General features: G+C 38.2%; 1 protein-coding gene across 1 annotated transcript in view; it reads right to left on the reverse strand.

Moving 5' to 3' along the window:
- Nucleotides 1-26,069, reverse strand: part of acap3a (ArfGAP with coiled-coil, ankyrin repeat and PH domains 3a) — a 177,660-nt gene that overhangs the window by 14,128 nt on the left and 137,463 nt on the right. Inside the window, 12 exon segments of the mRNA XM_020922243.2 lie at nucleotides 854-1,062; nucleotides 2,284-2,376; nucleotides 2,516-2,605; nucleotides 3,795-4,024; nucleotides 5,952-6,046; nucleotides 6,135-6,204; nucleotides 11,838-12,046; nucleotides 12,564-12,675; nucleotides 13,229-13,286; nucleotides 13,289-13,328; nucleotides 15,582-15,633; nucleotides 17,352-17,464. Of these exon segments, the coding sequence (XP_020777902.2) occupies nucleotides 854-1,062; nucleotides 2,284-2,376; nucleotides 2,516-2,605; nucleotides 3,795-4,024; nucleotides 5,952-6,046; nucleotides 6,135-6,204; nucleotides 11,838-12,046; nucleotides 12,564-12,675; nucleotides 13,229-13,286; nucleotides 13,289-13,328; nucleotides 15,582-15,633; nucleotides 17,352-17,464 (1,371 nt within the window).

Genomic DNA, 26,069 nt, shown 5'->3' on the forward strand with positions numbered 1-26,069 from the left:
CTAGTACTACTATTACTTCTGTACCACTGTCACTTCACTCTACTGTGCATGTCTCCTGTAGAAAAAGCTGCTGTCTTGCTGCAAATAGTGAAATGTTCAGCCGAAAACAGTAATCGAGCAGCAGAATGAAAGTTTGGAGTGAGCGAGAAACTTGTGATTGACGGGCGGAAAGCGATGATGGAGAGTACAGCTTCACAGCAACCAGGCGGGTGCGCCATGAAACTTTCCTGGAAGTCACTGGATGAATCGAAAAAGCCTGGACTTCAATGACAATCAAAACCATCCTGTCGGGATTCAGAAAGGCCGGAATAATTCTAACTGGAACTGATGCTGAGTCTGACGACAGCTACACAGAAGAGGAAGCTGTGCTCCATTTACCTCATCTACAGTTTATCTCCGGAGGTCGCGCAGAAGTGACACCCAGGATGAAGAATTGAATGGATTTAGTGATTTGGAGTGAGATGGAGAGTTTGGTAAACTTATGTTCTGTTGTTTATGCTGTAATTATGTGAATAACTGTTCATATGTTACATAAACATATTAATACCTGTTCAGTCTGTTGTTCTCTGTTCTGTTGTTATTACTAGAACTTGCCTTTCAAGATGAAATGTTGGTTCCTGGTCTCTGATTTTACAAAATACATTTCCCCAAAAAGTGCAATTTATACATGTTTTTTTCTTCTTCATTGCGCATTTTTTGGCTGGTGTGACTTATACTCTGGAGTGACTTATAGTCCGGAAAATACAGTAATTGCCTTTTCATAATAAGACAAAAATCCTGAATTTCAGTCATTTACACTAGTCTAGACATTTCTCCTCTGTGTATATTTCACTGTGTCTTGCTCTGGCTTTACCCCGATCACAGCTTGTATGAGAGGTGTCTTTCCCTCCTCTTCCTCTAGGGGCATGTTGACGTCGGCTCCGTGGGCCAGCGCTTCGGCCATGACGGGCAGGTTTCTGGCTCTGGAGGCTTTGTACAGGAGGGTCCCGGGGTGCAGAGACGTCAGCTCCTCTGCGTCTGAGCTCTCTGCCTCCCCACTCGACTCCTCTGACGCCTCACACTCTGCAAACACACAAGGACACGTTATCAATACATGCATGCACGTATAAATATGATAACACTGTCTTTATCTATCTATCTGTCTTTCTCTCTGTGTATCCATCTATTTCTTTTGCTTTTAGACTTTATTAGACTGCGATGAAATTAAAGTATTCTATAAAGTGACAGGTTTGAAAATTTTTTTTTTATTATTGTCTATGTATCATCAGCGAGTCCTGAGTTTCCACCATTCCGAATTGCATATTATTTTATAATTTTACGTCATGCATGGAGTAAAGCTGCATTGCTGCATGATCTGCTTTTTTAAATAACATGTTTTGTAATGCATCCTCTCATTTTCATTGCTTAGTCATAACATAAACTCGTCCCAGTCTTACACCAGCTCGTCAAAACAATGATATTTACTGCTTTTTATAAAGAAATACAACTAATATTATGCAGAATTGAGTTCAACATTTTGGCTCCGCCCTCCACAATATTTTCTGTTTCTCATGTGGCCCCATGGAAAATTAATTGACCACCGCTGGTAATAAAATAAAATGAGTATAAAATGAGAATGAAGAGTAAGAGGAGACATTCAGTAAGTTACCAGATCCAGGAATCAGTCACATGCCTCTGAGGCTGGAAAAGCTGCACAGCATGTGTGCAGCACCTGAAACTATTGTACACTATTAGTTATGCTACAGGAGTGTATTTGTATGTGTATAGGTTTCAGCTTCCAGTTTATAAGTGTCATTTTAAGTACTTTTATTTGCCATGGTATTGGTGCTATTAATATTTTTGTATCACTCTGAAGCCCATAGATATAGCAAAATATGTTCTATTTTTTATTTATTGAGTGTAAAGTTATGCCAAACTGACTATAAGTTTCACCAAATGACACAAAACAACTAAAATACTACAGGGCTGTTCAGTGCTGCAGGAGCTCTCCACTCCGTTTCAAGTAGCTCACCAAAAGATTTCTGAATTGCACATATTATATGTCAAATTGAACTAATTATATGCCTATTACCATCACCATTACCACTAATAAATGGATAAAGGGTTATGTTTTATAGGCGTCTAACTGTACTTCAACTTGGGGTTACCGTTCATCTTATCCTCAACTTCTTGTGATTGCTAAAATGAGTAGCTCTCTGACATTTTCAATTTGTAAATGTAGTTCACTGGAGGAAAAAGGTTGGAGACCGCTGATGCACAATAAAAATAAATAGTGATTCTTACCTTCCTCTGTGACGCTGTCGACCACAGCCCCAAACACCAGGACGTCAGAGCTGCCGTCTGTGCTGCCGCCGAGTCCACTGTCACTGCTGAGACCTGCGGGACCAGGGGGGGCCACAGGGACACGTCACATAACAGTGGACCTACACTCTATCAGCTCTTTTGTTTTATTTACTTGAATGAAACGTGACACATATGGGTGCAGTTATGTGTATTAAAGTCCTATGTTACTTACTTCGAGGCCCTGATCCTGTATCGAAGTACGAGAACAGTGAGTCCAGCTCATCAGGGCAAAACAGAGATTCTCTCCTGAACTTTGCGGCTGCTGTGACACAACATGAACACAAAGTTTAAATGTGAAAAGTACTTTGGAAACTATATCCGGCTGCTATGATTTAATATAGATAAAGATGAGATAGTTGTGTTTTTGTTTGACATATTTTAGAGAATAATACGTCTTTCTATAAATTAAAATGTCATGTAGTTGTTCGATTCATGTGAAGACTGAAGTTTCCAAAAGATGCAGAATTATCTGACCCCAACCCAATAGATTCCAAGATATATGCAGTGTTAGAGAGTAACAGATTACATGTACCAGAGTTATGTAATCAGAGTACAAATTATGAGTAACTGTATTCGGTTACAGTTACTTTAAGTGAGTGGTAATTAGATTACAGTTACTTGGTTGAAATAAATGGATTACATGGTGGTATTTTCCTGTTTTCACATTTGGGGCTATATCCCCCTTTCTTTTTCTTTTTTTTTTTTGGTAATTCTACTCATTGCTGGACACAAAACCAGGTCTAAAACCAGGTCTAAACCCAGGTCCAAACCAGGTCTAAACTAGGTCTAAACCAGATCTAAACCAGGACTAAACCAGGACTAAACCAGGACTAAACCAGGTCTAAACCAGGACTAAACCAGGACTAAACCAGGACTAAACCAGGTCTAAACCATGTCTAAACCAGGACTAAACCAGGACTAAACCAGGACTAAACCATGCTGTGTGGACCGTGTCTCCTCCTCTTCTATCAAAAATATTTTTAATACGGTTAAGTAAAGACTGGGCTTTTCATTTTCTTTTAGCAGACAAAACATTTTATGTTACGATATCCTAGTCTGTGCTACTCTACAGCAACTCAAGTAATCCTAAATATTCAGATTACGTTACTCACTTTAAGTAATTTAATGGATTACGTTACAAACTACATTTTGGTGTATGTAATCTGTAATCTGTAGGGGAATACATTTTAAAAGTCACCTTCCCAACACTGGATATATGATGCACTAATCATTGTTAAAATGTATGAATTTCTTAAATAATCAATTAATTATATGTTAAAACCAATAAAAAAGTTCCATTTCTAAGTTAGCACTATAATGCTTAAATGAGATGATAGTTTAAAGTTTTGTCACATGGTTTGAAAAATTGTAAGACTTTGTTCTCAAAACTATAAATAATCAGATTAAATTGTTTGAGTAACAAAGAAAATCCCACATAGTCAAGCCCGTACCTGCAGACAGTGTGGATGGGGAGGTGCTGCCGGGTTCCTGCAGGTACCTCCTCCGGCCTTTGGGGACCGTGGTGGCGCTGTGGTGTCGTCTGCACTTCTTGACGCTCCACCTCCTCTCGCCTGGCTCCGCCCTCCTCTCTCCGTTCATCAGGACCAGGTCTGAGGAGCCCAAACGCTTCAAGAACCTCTTCTCCACGTACTTCGCTTTGATCCAGGCCTCCTTCTCTTGTCTGTGCAGAAAACATTCACTTCAGTACACTGTCGAATGAATATCTGCTAGTTAATATTGCTTCGTTAGATTACTGATTTGAGAAGTTTATTTACATTTTACACCTTGGAATTTCATTACACTGTTTAAACTTTATGCCAAGTTTTAATTCAGTAACAGACAAACATATTTCTTTGTTTTTCTGACTGCTGTAAGAACAAGTACTTTCGACTAACTCAATAAAAATGAATAAACTAGAGTACACTCAAGCACCACGTTTTTGAATAAAACCTAGTGCACAACTCGTACAAGACTACGAATTCCAAGTGTAGCCAGCGATAACTTCAGAAGTTGACACAAAATAATAGTCACAAAACTAAAACAAAAACCACCATTGCTTTGTGTGGTAATAAACTTTCAAAATTGTCTTTCTTTTTTTCTTAAATTATTTTCCACTGCAAACGCTTTGAAATTTGTCTGATCTTTTAATCTGACTAAATAATAATCTGAAACAGTAATATCTAGAAACAAATCAATATGTAAATAAATATGATAACTAAGCTAATTAAAACAACTCAGATCAAGATTAATATTCTGAATTCAGGCTTTTCTAACTAAAATAAATGTATTTTCACCATTGTGTCGTCCTGCACTGTATGTGCTACTGTACAAAAGGAATTCAAGGGATTTCTGTCTAAAACTACAATCTAACCCAAACATGTAATGCTCCCTTTGGCCGTATCAGGTTTCAGACAATTATTTTCTTCAATAATACCGTATTTTACGGGCTATGAGGCGCTCTGGATTATAAGACGCACTGTCATTAAATGGTCTATTTTCAAACTTTTTTCACAAATAAACCGCACCGGACTTTAAAGGAAACACAACAGTGTGATGGGTGAGTGGTTTTGTTTGTTTGTGGCGTTCACGGTGACTCTGGGCTTTGTTCACTTGTGGCGTGTAGGGAGGGTGCTGTCTGGGATCGCTGGATTGTCGGCGTGTTCGCAGTGACTCAGTTGTTCAGTTGTGTCTAGAAGTGGCACATTGGACTCGCTTTTTCGGTTTGTTCCTCCTTTCGGTTCCTCGTCGGTGTGGAGTGATGAGTGTGTCTGTGGGTGTTTTTCTCTGTGCGGTCGCTGTCTGCTCCGTGTGTGTTTGCGTGCGCTGTAGGTGTTGTGGCTTTGTAGTTTACTGAAGTCGTGCTGGGACACCCGAGTGGATTCGTGTATAGAGCGCTCTGGACTGTGGGGCGCGCAGTTGTGTTTTGATGGGGTTCGAGGCTTAAGAGCGCACCCTATAGCCCGGAATATACGGTACGTGTTTAAGAGCAAACAGTATGGAAGATCATTTGTTTCAACAGATTTTGAATTTCTCACTTAAATTTTTTTTACTTTTTGTTTTTATTCTGAATTTTAGTTACTTAAATTTTAAGTGTACCGGTACATTTTCAAAATGTTTAAATTACAATATTAAAAAAAATCACCGTTCAAGCTCTCAGTGTGTGAAATTCACAGTGAAAAGTTTCACAGCAAAGATTCAAGATGCTAAGGCCTAAGCAATCAGTCCAAAGTGATCCAATCTAATTTAGTAACAAACAGGAAATGGTGAAGTGAATTGATCTGATTGATCAGAATTAACCTCATCAAAACCTCATCTCTTTTATTTCTTATCAATTGCTTAGGCCTTGGCATCTTGGATCTTTGCTGCAAAATCTTTCGCTACAGATTTTACACTCTTGAACATTTTTTTTTTATTTTGAATTTGAAACATTAAAAACATACACTTAAAATTTCTGTAACTAAAATTCTGAATAAAAATAATTCAAACGTGTTTCTTCAGAGTAAAAAATTCACAGTGAGACATTCAGCAGTATTTAAAATTCAAAATCTAATGGAACAGATGATCTTCCATAATGCAGTATATTTATAGTGCTTTATTTATGGTGGTACCTTGAGCTGGTGGGTGATGGTTTCTTGAGCCCCTTCTCTTGGTACGATCCTTCATAGATGTGGTTGATGACGCTGTTGCCGAGTTCACACATGAGCTGAGAAATGTGACGTGACATTAGTGGATTTTACGCAGACATGGCTCATATATAAAACATGTCAAATACAGCAAGGAACTGAATTTACCTTTAATAATTCTGGCTCCCAGGAGTCTAACGTGAGTGAGCGCACCTTCGAGCAGTGGACTCCTAAACTCCTGCAAAACAAAAAGGAATTTGAAGAGAATTATTTCAGTGTCTATAAAGTCATATCCCTTTGACCAAATGGTTTATATGTGCAGGTCTCCCAGATAGCAAATTCTGAATTGCCGTCATTCTCAGTGTCAGTTCGGATGAGTAGTAGTAGTGGATGTATAGTTGTTATTTCTCTCACAACATGGATGTTTTGACCAGGTTCATGGTTAATATCTCCTTAATATACTGAAATTACTTTATAGTTACAGTCTTAGACACAAAGAGAAAACTGAGGACCATTTTTTTCAGACTATAAGTCGCACCGGAGTATAAGTCACACTTTTTTGGGTAATTTTATTTTATAAAATCAGAGACCAGGAACTGACATTTGATCTTGAAAGGGAAGTTCTAGTATTAACAATAGAACAGAGAACAACAGACTGTTAACGTCACATATGAACAGTTTTTCAGATACTACAGCATAAACAACAGAACAGAACAAGTTTACTAAACTCTCCATCTCACTCCAAATCACCAAATCCATTCAGTTCTTCATCCTCGGTGTCACTGCTGAGCAACTCCACGACCTCCAGAGGTAAACAGAGCGTCGCTTCCTCTTCTGTGTAGCTGTCGTCAGACTCAGCATCAGTTCAAGTTAGAATTATTCTGGTCTTCCTAAATCCCGACAGGATGGTTTCAGTGTCACTGAAGTTCAGGCTTTGTCGATTCATCCAATGACTTCCAGGAAAGTTGCATGGAGCACCCTCCCAGTTACAGTGAAGCTGTGTTCTCCATCCCCGCTTTCTGCTAGTCCCTCACAAGTTTCTTGCTCACTCCAAACTTTCATTCTGCTGCTCGATTACCGTTTTTGGCTGCAGAATTCACTACTTGCAGCAGGACACATTCAGGAGACATGCACAGTAGGGCACAGAGTGACAGTGGTACAGGAGGAACAGGAGTAGCAGATACTGACACACAAGACTAGAGCCTCTCACGGTTGTCAGTGTGAACATTTTAATATAAAAGCCGCACCGGAGTATAAATCGCAGGAAACACCCAAACCATGAAAAAAAGTGCGACTTATAGTCCGAAAAATAAGGTAAGTATAATGAGGGAATTGCTGAAGCATCTTAAATACAGGAGAATAAAGATTACTTAAACATGCATGAATCACGCTCAACAATTATAACATGGTTAAAAGTTCATAAAAGTTATTTTTGTATAGTATACCCCCCTTAATCCTTATTTAACCTTATATTTGTTAAAAAAAAAAAAAAAAAAAAACTGAAATGGAGGACAAATAAGGGCTCTATTATCAAGGGCTGCACAATTTACAGCAATCAAAATGATAGAATACTCTCTGCAAAGAACAAAATATTCTGTCTTTTAATGGAAAAAACTGTACTTGTCTTTCTCAAAATTCAGTTCTCTCAAATGTTACCGCTGCTGCTGGAGTCGTTTATAATGTGCACTCTGAACATTACTGCAAATCCAAATCCAAACACATTCGCAAAACTTGTCAGAAAAATAACAACTGAACTTTTTTCCCAAATCATCATCCCTTACGTCATCTCCTCATGAAGTTTGTGTGGGGGAGAGGATGCAGAAGATGGCAGCAGATGAGAGAGACACTATGAACTGGATAAAAGGATAAGAAGAGAAGGAGGAAGAGGAGGGAGACGCCGCAGCCAAAGTTATGCAAATCACAACATTCCACCTTTGTGCCGTCCTGTATCCAACGGCAACCACGTCTAATTAGCCCAAAAGTGATACTGTGTCTGTGTCTGTCTCACTCCTCTGTCCTTTATTTTAACCAATGACTAAAGAGCCCACACGAGAGCAGAGCATGAATATTCACCACCTAAACTCTTTGGTGTTACATAAGCAGCGATAATTACAACTGGTAAACAAAAAATGCACCTCATGAGAACTTTTCCCACCGGAAGCCAGAAACTAAACTCCATGATGTAACCGGAGTGATGTAATCAAAGGACAGGACAGAGAATGCTAATGATACACAGCAAAAACGAAAGTGAGTTAAAGAGAACAAGACAAGGTGAGATTTTGAAAGATATGTTGTAAATAAATGGTCCAATACAGGTCACAATGTTTTAATTTATTCTATTTAATTTATTACTTTTGTAATTTAATACGTTTGTTTTCATTACAGCTGTGTTTTTGAACTACAACTCATGGAAAGAAAATCTCACAAGGTCATTCGTGGAAATTTTGTCTCATGACATCTTGTGACCCGGGATCTTGTCTAGAGACAGATCAATATTTGCACATTTTAGGATATAGCTTTGGTCTTAACTCTCCAGGGTAGGCCGATATTTTGTTTCGGTCAACCAGCTGCCTAAAAAAATGATATCTGATCACTTTGATATGAAGTGGACACTGCACATAACATGACTACACTGTTTTCTTATCCAGTCTGTAGTAAAACAAGGATGTAGACGAGGAGAAATTCAAATTTGTCAACTGGACAAAAGTTTATTTTGGCCGAATATATTTTGCATCGCATCTAAGCTGCTTCTTCAGTTGTAGTCAGACGCTGGTGGACACTTCCTTATATCTGCCTGCAGGGAGGAGCTAACTACACTAAAACTACTCTGAAACTAACCGGAAACTAACACACCTATCGTATTATCTGCAGCTATTAGGCGCTCTGGATTATAAGGCGCACTTGTCATAGAATGGTCTATTTTACTAACTTTTCTCACAAATAAACCACACCGGACTTTAAACAAACACAACAGTTAGATGGGTGAGTGGTTTTGTTTGTTTGGTGCGTTCACGGTGACTCTGGGCTTTGTTCAGTTGTGGCGTGTAGGGAGGGTGCTGTCTGGGACCGCTGGATTGTCGGCGTGTTCGCAGTGACTCAGTTGTTCAGTTGTGTCTAGAAGTGGCACATTGCACTCGCTTTTTCGGTTCATTCCTCTGTTCCGTTCCTCGTGGGCGTGGAGTGATGAGTGTCTCTGTGCGGTCGCTGTCTGCTCTGTGTGTGTTTGTGTGTTCTGCAGGTGGTGCGGCTTTGTAGTTTACTGAAGTTCGTGCTGGGACACTCGAGTGGATTCATGTATAGGGCGCTCTGGATTGTGGGGCGCGTGGTCGTTTTTGATGGGGTTGGAGGTTTAAGAGTGTGCCCTATGGTGTGGAAAATACGGTACTTGTTTCTGTTGGTCAGCTCAGTCTATTGAACTAAACTAAATGAGGATTGTGCCTGAGTCATATTAGCAGAATCATGATGGGTCCTTTCACACCTCTGGGCCTGACCTGCCTATACCTGTTGTTTTCTTTGATTTGATTTAGTTTTGAGGATGGAGTTGTAAATGTGAGACAGATTATGTCAGTCCTCCATTTCTGTTCAAGGATGAATTGTCTTTCTGAAAAAAAATAGCCTCTCAAACCAATTCTTTTCTCTGGCTGACATCTGTACCTCGCTATCCTCAAAGGAGTGGCCCGTGGCTTTTAGATGGAGATGTACGGCACACTGAGATCTTTGTAATGAATTAAAATGACATCATATGGGAAAAAAATATTTAAAAATCCTTAACAAGGCCCACACATGTACTCTAAAATACATCTGTGTCAGCTTAGAGAAATATCACTGCCAAATATAAGCAACATTAACAGTGCCAATATTTGGATACACCTGTTTATTTTGTAATATTCTAGGGATTTTTGCAGTTAGACCTGTCACAATAACACATTTTGAAGCTCGACATATCGCTACAGAGATATACTATGATAAATGATGATACTGAAACCACTTTATGGCACTGACACTAAGCAGGATAACACTTTTTAAATAGACAGTATCATTAAAAAGCTTGAACAGCAACAGCTAAATGGCAGCAGTTATTTTTTTCTACTCTCTACAACTCAAATCTTATCGTGCTGGTTAAAAAATGGCTAAAATCTCTTCACTATTGCAAAGAAAAAGTACCACAATAAATACTGAGCCCCAAAATATACTGTTCCAGCTTTCATAATACTAAACGATAAGTCAATATAGTAATTATCGTGACTCATCTGTTTGCACTGCTGCTGACCTTGCCCTGTCTAACCTGCATTCTAAAGCATTACATCACATTTCTCTGGTGTTCAGCATCGACTGCCCTCATATTGTGTGTCCCCATTTTCTCTCAATCAAACCGTCTGATCCAGTGAGGAGCTCTTGACTTTAATCCTTTTAAAGCAGCATGTGGCTAAGCTCAGACCATTCATGCCAAGAGCCAACAGCTGTCCGCTACTTCCTGTGAGAGGCCAGCGCACACTCCGCCGTATGTCGCTGCACTCAATATGGCACGGTTATATATAAGAGGCGAGTATTGGAGCTAAGTTAACTTAATGAAGTCTATTAGATAAGTATTAGAAGTAGGACATGAACTCAAGTCAGCAAGAACAAACTAACTATAACTACTACTAAAAATGACTCAAAATAATCCTTTAATCTTATATAGCGCTTTTCCAGGCACTTTACAAATGTGCATTATTCAATTACTCCATACATGGTGGTGGTAAGTTCCTATTGTAGCCACAGCTGCCCTGGGGCAAACTGACAGAAGCAAAAATGCCAGTCTGCACCATCAGCTCCCCGACCAGCACCAACCACTCAGACACACCTCACATTTATACAAAGCAAGGTGGGTGAAGTCGTGCCAAAGGACATGACAACAGTTTTTCAAAAGAAACAGAAAACGCACACCAAAATACTTGTAGAGGTGCAAATGCAAGGAGCTGCCAGACAAAAGTGAAAAAATGCATAGCACCCTCAGATGGCCGATGTCCAAAAGCTTTTTTATTTTCAAAATAAGGTTTTGGCAAAAAAAGCCTCCATCAGATCTTTTTCTTGCTTTGGATCACAGTTTTTGCCACCAGCGCCCCACTGTTCCACCTAGTATTCAACTTCAACTTTCCAACTTTCAACTTTACTATTGCCCCAGAGGGAAACTGTTGTGCAGCAGTGTCATATATACAGTATACATACAACACAATTCAATAATACACTAAACCACAGCTTAAGCTTAACTCAACAATGCACACATACATTCCCTTAAAAATAAAAAAAAAAAAAAAAAAAACAACAGGAGATGTAACTGCATTTCACCACCACTGATCCAAGCTATAAGAGCATTCATCCTAGTTATGGCTTCAGAAATAAAGGAAGACTGAGTTCTCTGAGTTCTGATCCAGGACATTCTCAGACGAATCCCAGAAGGAAGGAGGTTAAACTCCTCACAGAGCGGCTGCTCAGGGCTCTCCATTATTTGTTGGGCCTTGCAAATCACCCTTCTCTTATAAATGTCCAGCAGCCTATAATTTTACCTGCCACTTTGACCAACCGAGCCAGACGATTTCTACTAGACACAGAGAGGGCACCGAACCAACAGACAATACAAAAAAAAATGCAAAAATAGATTCAATAAAACTCTGATAAAAAAGGGTCATGAGAATATTACTGAAGTTAAAAGAATTCATTTTCCTTCAAAAGAACAGTCTTTGCTCTACTTTGTTGCAGATATTTCACCAGCAGTCTCCCATCCATGTTGCACCCAAGCCCTGTTGAGCTTCTGAGTTGTGATGAGCTCACGCTTTAACAAAGAGCTTTGTCCACACTGAATGTATTTCTACATGAGACAGCGGTACAGACCTGTGTATCCCGGAGCACTCGATGCAGAGCAGGATGCCCAGGTTGATGGAGGCCCAGCGCGGCTCAGCCTGGCCACAGTCACAGCACAGCTCGTTCCCAGGGAGCCCCAGGATCCTCTGGAGAATGGACTCCCCCCGGACACTGCGCTCTCTGGGCTCAGACGCAGAGTCGATGCTGCTGGTCGAGGGAGACGCTGTTCTGTCTAAATGCTGAGGAGAAACAACAACAAAAGGGGTTATTGGGCTCAAGTACAGTGGAAATGGAAATCAGCAATGTGAAATAAAACTGCAAAGTAGAGTTGTGAAAAGTCTCAGAATTCAGACACTAAAATGGGTCAAAACTCATTTGATATTCATTTGAACAAGCTTGGATACTCAAACAAGAAAACAGACAGGATAACATTGGCCCTTTCCATAACATTTTTAAATGATCTTCATCTTGATCAGAACTTAGTATGAGGCTACATGGTAACACTGAGAAAGTGAAATTAAAATTTTGTGTTGAAAATGACCGTTTATGATTGTCTATTGTCAACAAAACAACACTGAGACAGTTCAGCTCCCTGTTATTGGTGACTTTTTTTTTTTTTTTTTTACCACTTTTACCATTCAAAATAAATATAAAACGTATAATATTTTGTTTTAAATGAATCCATGAAAAAAAAGAAACATATAGTAAACATAGCAGTAATAGCTTATTTCTTCTCTATATTAGCATGATCCTTACCTCTATGTAATACGTGTCTGGACTCTCTCTGTAGGCTGAGGCGATACTGGCTTGGACAGCCTGGATCCAGGCCTGTCTGTGCTTCTCTGATTCAGCCTGAAGCATACAGCTCCTATGGGAAACAAGACCACAAATTCAACAAATGCATAAAATAGAATCTATATAATATAATATGCATGGTTTCAGCTGCAGCAGCAAAGAAACAACTACACAGACCATGATCCTTTGCACTTTTTAGTGAATCTATAGCCTATATGAATAATTTACAGTTATACTGTCTTCTTAACCTTTTGAAATATGACCATAAAAAGTATTTAGAGATTTTTAACTGTACCAGAAATCTTGCCACAATAATAGAAATAAAATACAAAATACTTACAATAACAGAAGCCTTGTCACAATATACAAATTTACCAAAGAGGACAAGAAAATATGCATTAAATAATAAAATTCAACTAAACCACTACATAGACCATGCTCCTTTGCTCTATGTCAGTGTAGCCAACATGAATAATATAGTCTTGTAAGTCATTTGACTTTGCTTCTGTCGATTGAGTATGTTTTATAATATAATATGTTGCCATAATAATGGGAAAAACATACCAAATACATGAATATAATAATAATAATATAATCCAAACAGCAGTTAAAAAAGTGAGTCTTACTTGAAGGGAGAGACGACCTCGAAGCAGAACCTCCTCTCGATGTCTTCACAGGGTTTGCTGAGCAGAGCCTCAGGTCCTCCACCACCACTGTCAGCGAGTCCTAAAACACCACAACAACATCACAAGTTATACAATACATACTTTTTACAACAAAAGCCACAATAACACAAGGTTAAAGAGAAGTGCAATAGGATGTAATCATTTTTACAACTTTAATTTAGAGTAAACACACTTTTCCAAACATATCTTATTTTCTATTTAGTTTATACATCTTGATTATCATTCTTTTTTTTTTTAAATCATAAAATCTGCAATTGTATAAAAAGGTGAACTCTAACTTTTCTAGTGAAGGGCTTGTTAGTCTCCACAGAGATGTTACTGCTGTGCCTTGAATGTCCCACATGTGGCATAAAATGTATCTACTGTATCTCCATGGAGACAAGTAGGTGAAGCGGCAAGGCCAAGTTACAAGATCTATGAAGAGGCAACATCGCTCACAGTGCAAATGCTTCTCAATGTTTCTCAAGGTATTTTTGAGCAATAAAACCACCTGTCATTGATTAAAAGCAAGATTATTTTAATGCTGTACAATGGAACACTCGAGGCAAAGAATCTGTGTATCATTCGTTCATTATTATTTTCAAAATAAAACTAAAAATAAGAAAACAAAAATACAACTATTTTCTTCATTACTCAGACATTACCGGGACTGAGACCGGTTTCAGTCCTGGTCCTGATGACCCAACAGTCTACGCGGGCGCAGCTCCGGGCCCGCCCGGACACTCAGTCCTGGTTTAGTCCTAGTTTAGTCCTGGTTTAGACCTAGTTTAGTCCTGGTTTACCTGGTTTAGACCTGGACCTGGTTTAGACCTGGTTTAGACCTGGTTTAGTCCTGGTTTAGTCCTGGTTTAGACCTGGTTTAGACCTGGTTTAGACCTGTTTAGACCTGCTTTTAGACCCAGTTTAGTCCTGTTTTACTCCTGTTTCAGTCCTGGATCAGTCCTGGCTCAGTCCTGGTTCAGTCCGTATGCAGTGCAAAAGTCCAGCATCATAGTTTACGTCACAGAAACAGGAAACGGCCGTAATCTGTTTATTTATTTATTTATTTATTTTCATTATTCATTTAAACACAAAATTGAAAACTGAAAAAAAAAAAAAAAAAAAAATCATTATTAGTTTTTTTTTTTAATTTTGGTTTTGGAGACAACTAATGAAGAAAATAGTTGTTGTTTTTTTTTTGGTTTCTTATTTTTGGTTTTATTCTGAATAAGGCTGGGCAAAAATAAATGTTTTAAATCGCGATTAATCGCTCGAACTCATGTGATTAATCGCGATTTTAAAAAATTAATTAATTAATTAATCGCATGTTATACGCAAAACCAATTAATGAATTAAAAAGTAGAGTATAGCGCTCTTTTATTGGAAATGTAAATGAAAGAGCCAAACATTTGTTGTGCAAACAGTATTTCTTTCACAGGGGAACCTCAGAGTCTTCAAGGTGTTCAGGGAAGGCTCAAGAAAAAATACTGAATGGACGTTTGTTCTACTAATATATTTATTGAATATTTTTTATGCTGTGACTAATGAACACTACACTAGTAATAATTTCTAGATCAGTGTTATAAACTTGGACTGATATTTCTTAAAAGGGTTAATATAATGGAATGGAAATGAACCAATCACATTTTTTCTTCCAGTGGTATCTGGGTAAATCAGTGACTCCAGCACTGAACTAAAGAAATAAGCTCAGCTCAGAGCACATGGCTGGTCCGGCCAGAGCCGGCGCCCGCGGCTGAGTCCGCGGCTCGCGGAGGCTCGGGCACGTTGCATCTCACGTGGTCAGAAAAAGTGAAAAAAGTGTAAAGACATCAAACTTAAAAGAAATGCTCGTGGTGGACTTTTTCAAAATAAAAGCCAGTGAGAAACAGACGTTTACAATAAAAATAAATAAATAAATAATAAAAACTGCGTTAACGGCGTTAAAATAATTGTCGCTGTTAATGACTTAATTAGTTAACGCAAAGTTAACACGTTAACCTGCCTGGCCCTAATTTTGAAAAACAAATGAACGCAAATGATACACGGATTGCAAAACACTGTCATCTCCATGAAGATGAGCAGAAAAGTTACACACTGTAAAACAACATCTTTTCTCTATAGAATCTCCCCCCCCAGTAACATGACCTCAAATAGCCCATGTTTACCTGTACACCGTCCATTTGTCAGAGAGTGTCCTCAGGTTTTTCTCTCTAAAACCACCTATAGCCATGTACCTTTGCACTTAACCTTTTAAAGCCACTCTGCCCCCGGAAACCCTGATATGTCAGATATCTATACACATCTGTGCGCTTACCTTGAGCTTCTTCTGATAGACCAGCTGGCTGTTTTGAATGGAGAACCAGCGCCTAAAGGGACAAACATGGTGTCATGAATAAAATACGATTCAAATGGATAAACTTCACTACAGATCTGGGGTCACTGGGCAAAGGTGAAGGCAGTGGAGTGGATACAACAGGTATTTTAGATCCCGTGTTCTGGAAAAGAAAGCTGGCAGGCATTTTAAGCATACTCGGGATGATATTAAAGTACAGTGTATTTCCCAGGAGAGATGCAGCTTTAAAGTGCTACTAAGAGGGGTTGTTTACTTTACAGAAATTGTGTTTTTGTCTTTTATAAATATGTTGTTTTTAATAGGAGAATGAGGATGTCACTTTTGAAGAGAATAAATGCTGGACAAGTAAAATCAGTGAAAATCTTGATTTTAGTGGTTTTAACGCCCCACACTGCTCAGCTGTTTTATAACTGTTCAAACCAGTTTCCTTACCCTTTCTAACAAATATTGTCAATAAACTCAAACCCTCATCTATTTATTTATTTATTTATTGTTTTTATCTATTTATTTTTTTTTAGTACCGCTTTTATGTATTGGTTTTCATTTCATTCTTTAATTTATTTATTTGTTTGAGCCAGGTACAACAAAACAATAACAAAAACAGGGATATGTACATGAACATATCTGGAACCTGGTGCTCAAAAGGAGGAGGATGAAGTTTAAAAAACTTATAGTGTCCTACCCCAATTATTTTAACACATTTGGAGTGCTTACCTGTCATTATGCATTGCAAAAATATACACACATATACATATATACATAAACATATACATACACACACACACACATACATATATACATACACACACACACACACACACACACATACCTACATAAATATACGCATCAAAGATATCCTGTACATTTTATTATTTTTGTTCATTGATTTTATTATTATTATTTTATTTATTGATTCTATTAGTTTTCTCACGGTTGAAACATAATTCTGCAGATTATTTTTTTTTTTTTTACATTGCTATGTGAAGCATAGCAATTTTTTTTTTAAATTCGTGGTTAAGACAGAGATATAAAGTACAGATGCATAAGAAGCCAGATTGAGGTTTAGAACATATTTTCATACAGCATTTTCATCCAGTATGGAATATTCACTCTCCAAAACACCAGCGTACAGGCATGGATGAATGAAGTGTCTTGCTCAACGGCATTAGGACGTAAAGCGACAGTAGCTCAATTGGTAGAACGTTTGTCCAGTGATCCGAAGGTTTGCAGTTTGATATACAAAAAAAAAAAAGTCTTTGGTTGAACGTTTAGATCCAAAGGTTGGCAGCACGATTTCAGCTCCGACAGATGAATGCTGCCAGTTGTGTTCTTGTGCAAGACACTTCGCCCCTAATGCTTGCATACATTGGTGCATGAATGTGTGAGAGGTTCCTTGTTGTAAATCTCTTTGAGTGCCTTGAAGGTGGAAAAGTGCTGCATAAAGATGTGACCGTTTACCACTGACCATTAGAGCTGCATGCACTGGTCAAAGCCGGAATCAGACTGCCAACCTTCAACTGAGCGGGCAAACGGTCATTAAACCACTATTTCATACACACAAAATTGTCTTCCTATAAGTGAAGATATAAGGTAAATTGTTGTACGCAGATTTTAATTCATTTTTGCACAATTACGAATAAAGAGTCAAGACCTTTTCAAGAGATGTGGGAAAGTTTAAACCCACAAATATAGATTTTCCCAATTCTGTTCACACATCTCCATAGATCTTACCTGTTCCATGTTTTGAAGGCGTTGCTGGCTCTTTTAAACAGATAACCCTCCATCACCACTCCATTAGGCGCGTCCACGTTAAACTCCACCTTCGGGTCTTCATATGAAAAATCCTACAGAACAAAAAGTACAGACGTCCAGTTATTTTCAATCACCGAAAACATTTACAGAAATCCAATCCGTTTCCATTCTAGCTCCGTCTGTGCTGCTCCCATGTTGAGCCCATAAAACAAATGCCACCAGAGTGCATTGTACACACAGAGCAGAAAGCATCACGTCAAATGAACTGTGCAGCCATGGAGAAATGTCACGTGTATGAGCCTGGATGTTGGCAGCATGTTAACTGTACATTACTGTCTGCACTGCAAAAAACATACATACAGTTAAAGATACAGTGTGTAACTTTCTGGAGGTGGCAAGAAGCCCGCAAGATTAAATGGAACTTGAAAGTTAAAACCAAGATGTCATGTCAGTTTTATAGTTTGTTTTTATCATATCCACTGATTCCATATGCAACTACTATTATATCTAAATACAGATCTGAGATTCAGTTGGGAAATTCTGCCATTCACTAAATCGAATGAGCAAAATACTACATATTCTATACATATGAAGCCACATTAATGCTAGATTTATATGATGAAGGTCTGAACAAAAGATGGCAAAGTGGTGTTGTGTCTTCACTTTTTATTCTGCATTTAAACAAGCGTTTTCGGGAGGAAATCTGAGCGTGTGGAATTGGATTGAGTGTGCATGCCAGGCGGCTTGGTGGTGATGCCAGGTGGTGATGTATGTGATGTTAGCGCGTACACGACGTGAGCAGATCTGACCAAAGTTTTGCATCTTGGGCAGAGTAAAAGAAAAAAAAAAAGCTTTTTATATAGCGCTTTTTTGGACACTCAAAGACGCTTTACAGATCATTATTCATTCACTCCAGACCCGGTGGTGGTAAACTACTGCTGCCAATCTGTGCCATCGCCCCTCCAACCACCACCATCACTCACACACACACCACTTTCATACTAGGCAATGAGGGTGAAGTGCCTGAAGAGCCAGGCTTTGAGAAGCTGGTATGGCCACAAGACGGAGTAGACGGAAACACTATGGCAGAGTGTATTCAACTTTTCCACTCTGGACGGTGCTTTCAGATTTTTGCGTTTTTAAGCCCGAAAAATGCACCGTCTAAACAAAAGGCACTCCCGATTTGTAATTTTTACCTGCAAGTGTTCTCGTGTAAACAGGCCCTAAACTTCACAACTGAATGTAATTTCTCACAAGAGGCAAATTTGCATATCCACGATTTCTACATTGAACCAAAACAACTACTATTATATTTCCATATTTCACAAATTCTGCTACACACTTTTACAGCTAAAGAAACAACTCCATGTTAACCCACCAAAGAGATATCTACAGCAGGGGTCTCCAACCTGTAGCTCGAGAGCTCCCAGTAGCTCTCCACCCCCGTCCAAGTACTGTAGCTCGTCAAGGGATTTCTGAATTACATGTATTGGGTATAATAAGTAAAATTGTATTAATTACCTCCGCCAAGGAGGTTATGTTTTTGCCGGCGTTTGTCTGTTTGTTTGTCTGTCTGTCTGTCTGTTTGTTTGTTTGTTTGTTTGTTTGTTTGTCTGTTTGTCTGTCTGTCTGTCTGTTAGCAACATAACTCAAAAAGTTATGGACCGATTTTGATGAAATTTTCAGGATTTGTTGGAAATGTGAAAAGGAAGAACTGATTTCATTTTGGGGGTGATCCGGAAGAAATCCTGGATTCTGGATCACTTTGAAATTTTAGTTAACATTGTGGTAAATGGGGCCAAAAATTTTGTTTCTCAATATCTCGGTTAATTATTGACCAAACCCCATGAAATTTGACTCAGGGATGGACAATGGGATCCTCTTTCATATTCCAAAGGCTGATCCGGATCTGATCCAGAAGACTGATTTTATCGCAATTTAGATAAAAAATGGGGTTAGTCCTTGGCGGAGGTCTGCGCTCTCTGACTGCTTTTCTAGTTACCATTGTAAATGTATAATTTTGGTGTCTAACTTGGTGCACCAATAAATGGATAATGGTTTACATTTTATGTTTCCCATCTAAGGCTTTCTGTGGCTCTTATATTTACTCTTTTCTTTACTTTTTCTTTGTGACTGCTGAAATTGGTAGCTCCTGGCATTTTTGTTTCATAAAGGGAGATTACTGGAGAAAAAAGGTTGGAGACCCCTGATTTGCAGTATGTAACTTTCTGGAGGTGGCAAGAAACCCGTATGAATAAATGGAACTTGAAAGTTAAAACCACACTTGGACACATTCTCCATGGATAAAGATGTCATGTCAGTTTTATAGTTTTATGCCATAATGTGGAAGATACAGTAGAATAATAATAACAGTCACATTTGTGGAGATACATGCAAGACACATGTTAGTGGAATAAACAAAACAAAAAGTACATTTTTGCTAAAACCTATGCCATACCATGCTGTATTTTCTGATCTACAGTATGTTATAATGTAGTTTCCTCATCACAAACAGACCTGGAGTTGTGTTTTGTTTCATTCACACATGTTTAACACACAAACCCCTGCACATTTAGGCCGAATTCTTCTTGCAAACAGAAAACACTCCACACTAAGGCTGTGCAATTAATTGTATTTTGATCGCAATCTCGATTTGTGTGTCTTGATGATCTTCAAACTCATATTCTCGAGGTGAAACGATTTAAAGTTTAATAAAGTTTAATTTGAGATATTTTTTATATAAATAAGTATATTTATTTTATTTTTTAAATATAGAGACATATAGTTTGCCTTATTTCATGTTCAAAGTATATTTTATTCATGTTATGTTTTATACAACACAAAACTGCTCTAAGGTTCATATTTGTAGCCCATATTTATTTTCAATTTGAAAGTTTTGCATAAAATATCAATAACAAAGTTGTTTTTTGAGAGAGAAATGCTGAATAAATGCATCATGTAACAACAACAAAAAAAAAAATTTGAATAATATATTATATTATTATTAATATATATTTCAGTATTGACCAAAAAATAATTGTGATAATGAGTTTTCCATAATCAAACAGCTTTACTCCATACTGCCTTGTGATGTCATGGTAATACAGGAAGTGCTCCACTGTGTTTTTAAACTCCATACACCTTCACTAGAATCACTTGGTTGATTTCAGCGCTGGAATTGCTGTTCTCTTTGGAACTAAAGGTAAAAGGATCTTAAAAACTAACACTTCATGACATCACAAGGTGGAATAGAGCATTTTGAGCTCTGACGATATAGACAGACCAATTAAGCAGGATTACTCAAACATGTGTGAATGAAACTAAACAATTCTGGGTATATTTCTGAGGAGGTAACAGCATAATTATATGACTTAAAGCTCACAAGAGTCATTCATTCATTTACTTGTAGGGATGTAACAATAATCGAAATATCGTGATATCGTATCGTCAAAGTTCTCACAATAATATCGTGGACTATCACAATATACCGAATCACAAGTCTCTTTGCTTAAATGAAGAGTTATGATGCAGCAATAGCTAAAAAAAAAGACAGAGGAAACTACATAGACCATGATCCTTTGCCCCATAACAGTTCTAAGCACTTTTAAGTCTTAGTTCTTTGGATTAAGTCTTGTCAAGGCATTTATATTCACAGTTTTTTTAACCTCCACAAAATATCGCAATAAATATCGTACTGTGAGATGTATATCGTGAAAATATCGTACTGAGAGATTTGGATATTGTTACATCCCTAATCGTGAGCCTCCCCGCCATATCATGAGCTTTCCCACGATATCGCAGTAAATATCATATCATGAGGTTCATACTGTGACGATATCATATTATTAGACTTGGATATGGTTACACCCCTTTACTTGGTCATCTATAGCTACAGCCAGTGTTGTGAAGGTGACTTTTAAAATGTATTCCCCTACAGATTACAGATTACAGACCCCAAAATGTAGTTTGTAACGTAATCCATTAAATGATTTAGTGAGTAACGTAATCTGAATACTTTGGATTACTTGATATTGTCATGTTTTTTAAAACTACATGAATGTACCAACCACATCCTGAAAATTCATGTTTGTTCTCTTCAAATTGTCTGTTGAGCCCAAGTCTCCATGAACAGACTTTTGTTTACTGTAGAGAAGCAAAGACCAGAATCTTAACATAAGAAGTTTTGTCTGTTAAAAGAAAATAAAAAGTCCAGTCTTTACTTAACCAGATTAAAAATATTAAATATTATTGATAGAGAAATGATTTTTAGATGAGAAAAGAGAAATTTATATGAGTATGTCCACCTATTGTTAGGTCTCATACTGTTTAGTCCTGGTTGAGACCTGGTTGAGACCTGGTTGAGACCTGGTTTATTCCTGATTTAGTCCTGGTTTAGTCCTGGTTTAGTCCTGGTTTAGACCTGGTTTAGTCCTGGTTTAGTCCTGGTTTAGTCCTGGTTTAGTCCTGGTTTAGACCTGGTTTAGTCCTGGTTTTACTCCTAGTTTAGTCCTGGTTTATTCCTGGTTTAGACCTGGTTTAGACCTGGTTTAGTCCTGGTTTAGCCCAAAATGTGAAAACAGGAACATACTGCCATGTAATCCATTTATTTCAACAAAGTAACTGTAATCCAATTACCACTCACTGAAACAGTAACTGTAACTGAATACAGTTACTCATAATTTGTACTCTGATTACATAATGCCGGTACATGTAATCTGTTACTGTGTTACAGTGTTCCCCAACACTGGCTACAGCTCAACCATTTTAGCACAAATGTTTCTTATTGTCTGTCGTAGTTGTGTGTATTGTTATTGTCAGTGTCAAAGTCCTTATTAATCTATTGTTTATTCAAAAGACAATGTCATTTCTCCACTAGAACAAATACAGAGTTTTGTATCTTTAGCATCAGTGTTAGTACAATGAATCTCAACGAACCAAAAGTGCTGAAACCGAGATTTATTTTATTTCCACTCATTTTTCCCTCTTTTTGCAGTGCTCTGTGACTAGACACATATGACGCAGATTATTACATAAACAGAGCGATTCAGATGAAATTAGCCTGGCAGCGCTTCGTGACTTATACTGTACTGCAAATATGATTGACCACAGGACCATGCTTTTATACAAGGCCAGCAGCAGATCACAGGTTTGAACAGGACATGTTTGGGTTCATCCTGCTGAGACCTACAGCACACAGGCTTTTGTGCATAATGTAATATTTAGTGGGGACATGAAATTAAGTTACATTAAATTGGATTTCAGACTCGCATGAAAATAGCTGTGAGGAAGGACCAATACACACTGCAAGGTTTAAAAGAAGGATAAAACAATACTTATACTTATTTGTAATATTTCCAAGCTCCTCTACCTCTAAAATCTCTTTTTATCTCGTCACATATGAACTACTGCAACGCACTTTACACGAGCATCTCTCAAAACGGACTTTCCAGTCTCCAATTAGTCCAGAACTCCTCAGCACGACTTTTAACATGAACCAAAATACAAGAACACATCACACCAATCCTTGCGTCTTTGCACTGGCTTCCTGTTTGATTTAGAATTGATTTTAAGATTTTATTGTATGTTTTTAAAGCTTTGAATGGACTGGCCCCTCATCACACTCTGAGGTCCAAGCTCATGGGGCCTAAGACGAGACTTAAAACCAGGAGGGACAGGGCCTTCTCTGTGACCGGCACCAAGCTCTGGAACACTCTGCCTCCCCATGTCCGTACAGTAGGGCTGGGTGTCATTCACAAGTTGCCGATACGATACATACATCGATACATAGGTCACGATACGATACATATCTCGATACAGTAAGCGTATGATTCAATACGATATATATCAAATCGATTTGATACTGTTCAATAAAAAATAAAGGATAAACCATGTCTGTGATACTAAAAGTCTTTGTTAAACCACTTTCTGCGCAAAGTTCATATGAAACACAAACATTTTAATCATCAAAACAGTGAAAATGTCAAATGTGTCGCATAAACGAGTTTCCTTCCTCAGAACAAGCAACAAAACTGTGGCTCTGTAACAAAATCATTTCGTAAAATAAACCAAATAACACTTTTCCCAATATATCGATACAGCAGTCCACAGTATTGATACTGTATCATCACACTAAACAATACAATATATCAATATTTCAATATTTTTGCACACCCCTACAGTCCTCACAGAGGAGTGTTTTTAAGTCTCATCTTAAGATCCAATTTTACTCTCTGGCTTTTAATACCACATGAGTTGTGTGCTCCTCTGTGTCTTTTATTTAATTTTGTTTAATTAATTACACAATTAATCAATTACACTTTTTATTGTTTTTATTTATGATTTACTGTATTTTATTGTATTAATTTGCCTGTGCAGGACTTTGGGCACTGTCATGTTTATAAAATGTGCTATAGAAATAAAGTGGATTGGATAAATAAAATATACTCACCATCTCACTCAAGTGTTTCTCAATGTTTACTACTTTCTACATGTGACATACCTACAGAAGACATCAAATATATGAAGTATGATGTATGGAATTATGTAGCAAAGAAAAAAAAAACTGTTAAAGACTTCAATTACAAGACAATTTGGCAATATTTTATAACCAAATCCTCAAATCCTCAAATTAGACCAGTAGCAAACATACAGAAAAAGTACAGAGTGAGAAGGTGAGTCCAAACGTGTGATTGGTCATGTATGTATATACATGAACATGAATTTGCCTGTCACAAAATCTGAAGTTTGATTGTTTTAATCTGAACTAATATGCCAAGACACCCACAATCTCAAAAATGGATCTTAACCTAACCTTTAAAGATGACCATACAATACAGTGCATAGAATTTAATACAAATGCCAAAACAAGCAGCAACAATATCACACATAAGCTGGTCATTATACAAAAATCAACTAACTTTTACTGTAATAGTGTTAGTGAAAACAACATTAGCTCATCAGGGTTGTCAAAAAACAATCAATACCTCAAATCAAGTTTCTAATCGATACTAAAAAGAAGATACTCATTTAAATAAGTATCACAAGTAAGAGAAACATCTCATTTAAATACAGACAACACAAGCAGCAGGTCGTTCTCTAGTAAAAGCAGTTGCTGAGGAGCTGAGTAAACGTCTCACAGCCGAATGCATTATCTCACCTCTCTTTAAAGACTCTTTGAGCACCTTTAAAGAGTCAAACAATTCAATACTTTGGTCCCTGTCACATGTAAAGTAAACAACTATGCAAACACAAATACATTCTACTGTTATTACTATTATTTGCTGTTTTTGTTGATTTTAGAAACAGTTTTCATCATATCCCCTGATTTCAAACGCAACTACTATTATATCCACACACAGATTTGAGATTTAGTTTGGAAATAATATAATTCACTGAAGCAAATGAGCAAAAAACGACATTAAACATCACAACTGAAGGCATTTTGTCACAAGAAGCAAATCTGCAAATCCACGGATTCTATATTCAACTTCTACTCAAAAAAACTACAATTATATTCACATCGAGATTTGGGAAACTGCAAATTCCGGTACACACCAAAGAGTGATCGCAATGGCAACAGATCTTCATTTTCAAACGCTTGGTCCGTTCCAGCAGCATTCCCGTGCCAGCAAAGTTATCCAAAAACTCGTAAAAGGACTCGATATCCTGGCGTGCAGTCCCTCTCACTGCCGAGGACAAAGCATTGTAACGCGTAATTCCAGTACAGCAGTGTGTGTCCAGCTACGCCACCTGTCTGAATAGCTCTGGATTAAATCGAATTAGCATACAGCTGCCGAAGTATCTGCAGGACACGGGAGAAGGAGAACAGAGAGAGCAGAGTGAACTGTAAGGAGCCGGGTGGACCGAAAGACTGTTTTGACACTTCAGTAACTGTTCCACAAGTGTTGAGCCAATTGGGAGAGACACAGACACTCCCCCTTGTGCAGAGGAGGGCTGTCCACTGTGCCGTGAGAAAGCAGGCACACAGCCAACTGCCAGGTTTAAATAAATACAACTGCAGAGGAATTTCAACGTCTGTTTTTTAAAGGGCACTTATTACGCTATATTCTGATTTGTGTTATAATGTTTTCTCACAATGTTGTCCAGGTAGAATCCATGGCAAAAGGAGAAATTCAAATTTGTTAACTAGACAAAAGTTTATTTTGGTTGAAATGTGTTTCGCAGCTCATCCAAGCTTCAAGTTTCTGTGACTTAAACTGTGATGTCGGACTTTTGCGTTGCATACAGACTAAAAGAGGACTAAAACAGGACTAAAACAGGACTGAAACAGAAATGAACAAGGACTAAACCAGGTCTAAACCAGGTCTAAACCAGGTCTACTAAACCAGGACTAAACCGGTCTCAGCCCTGGTCTCAGTCCTGGTTTAGTCCCAGTCTCGGTTCCAGTCTGGTTCCAGTGTCAGTCCAGGTCAGGTTCTGGTCTCAGTCCCAGTCTGGTCCTTGTCTTAGTCCAGGTCTGGTCCTTTGTCTCAGTCCAGGTCTGGTCCCAGTCTGGTCCCGGTCTCAGTCCCGGTCTCAGCCCTGATCACGACAGTCGACAGTCTATGCAGGCGCACCTCCGAGCTCGTCCCGATACTCAGTCCTGGTTTAGTCCTGGTTTAGACCTGGTTTAGACCTGGTTTAGACCTAGTTTAGACCTAGTTTAGACCTGGTTTAGACCTAGTTTAGACCTGGTTT

Source organism: Boleophthalmus pectinirostris, unplaced genomic scaffold (genome assembly GCF_026225935.1).
Source record: "Boleophthalmus pectinirostris isolate CB_2022bp ecotype Guang Dong unplaced genomic scaffold, ASM2622593v1 HiC_scaffold_8, whole genome shotgun sequence".
Taxonomy (NCBI): Eukaryota; Metazoa; Chordata; class Actinopteri; order Gobiiformes; family Gobiidae; genus Boleophthalmus; species Boleophthalmus pectinirostris.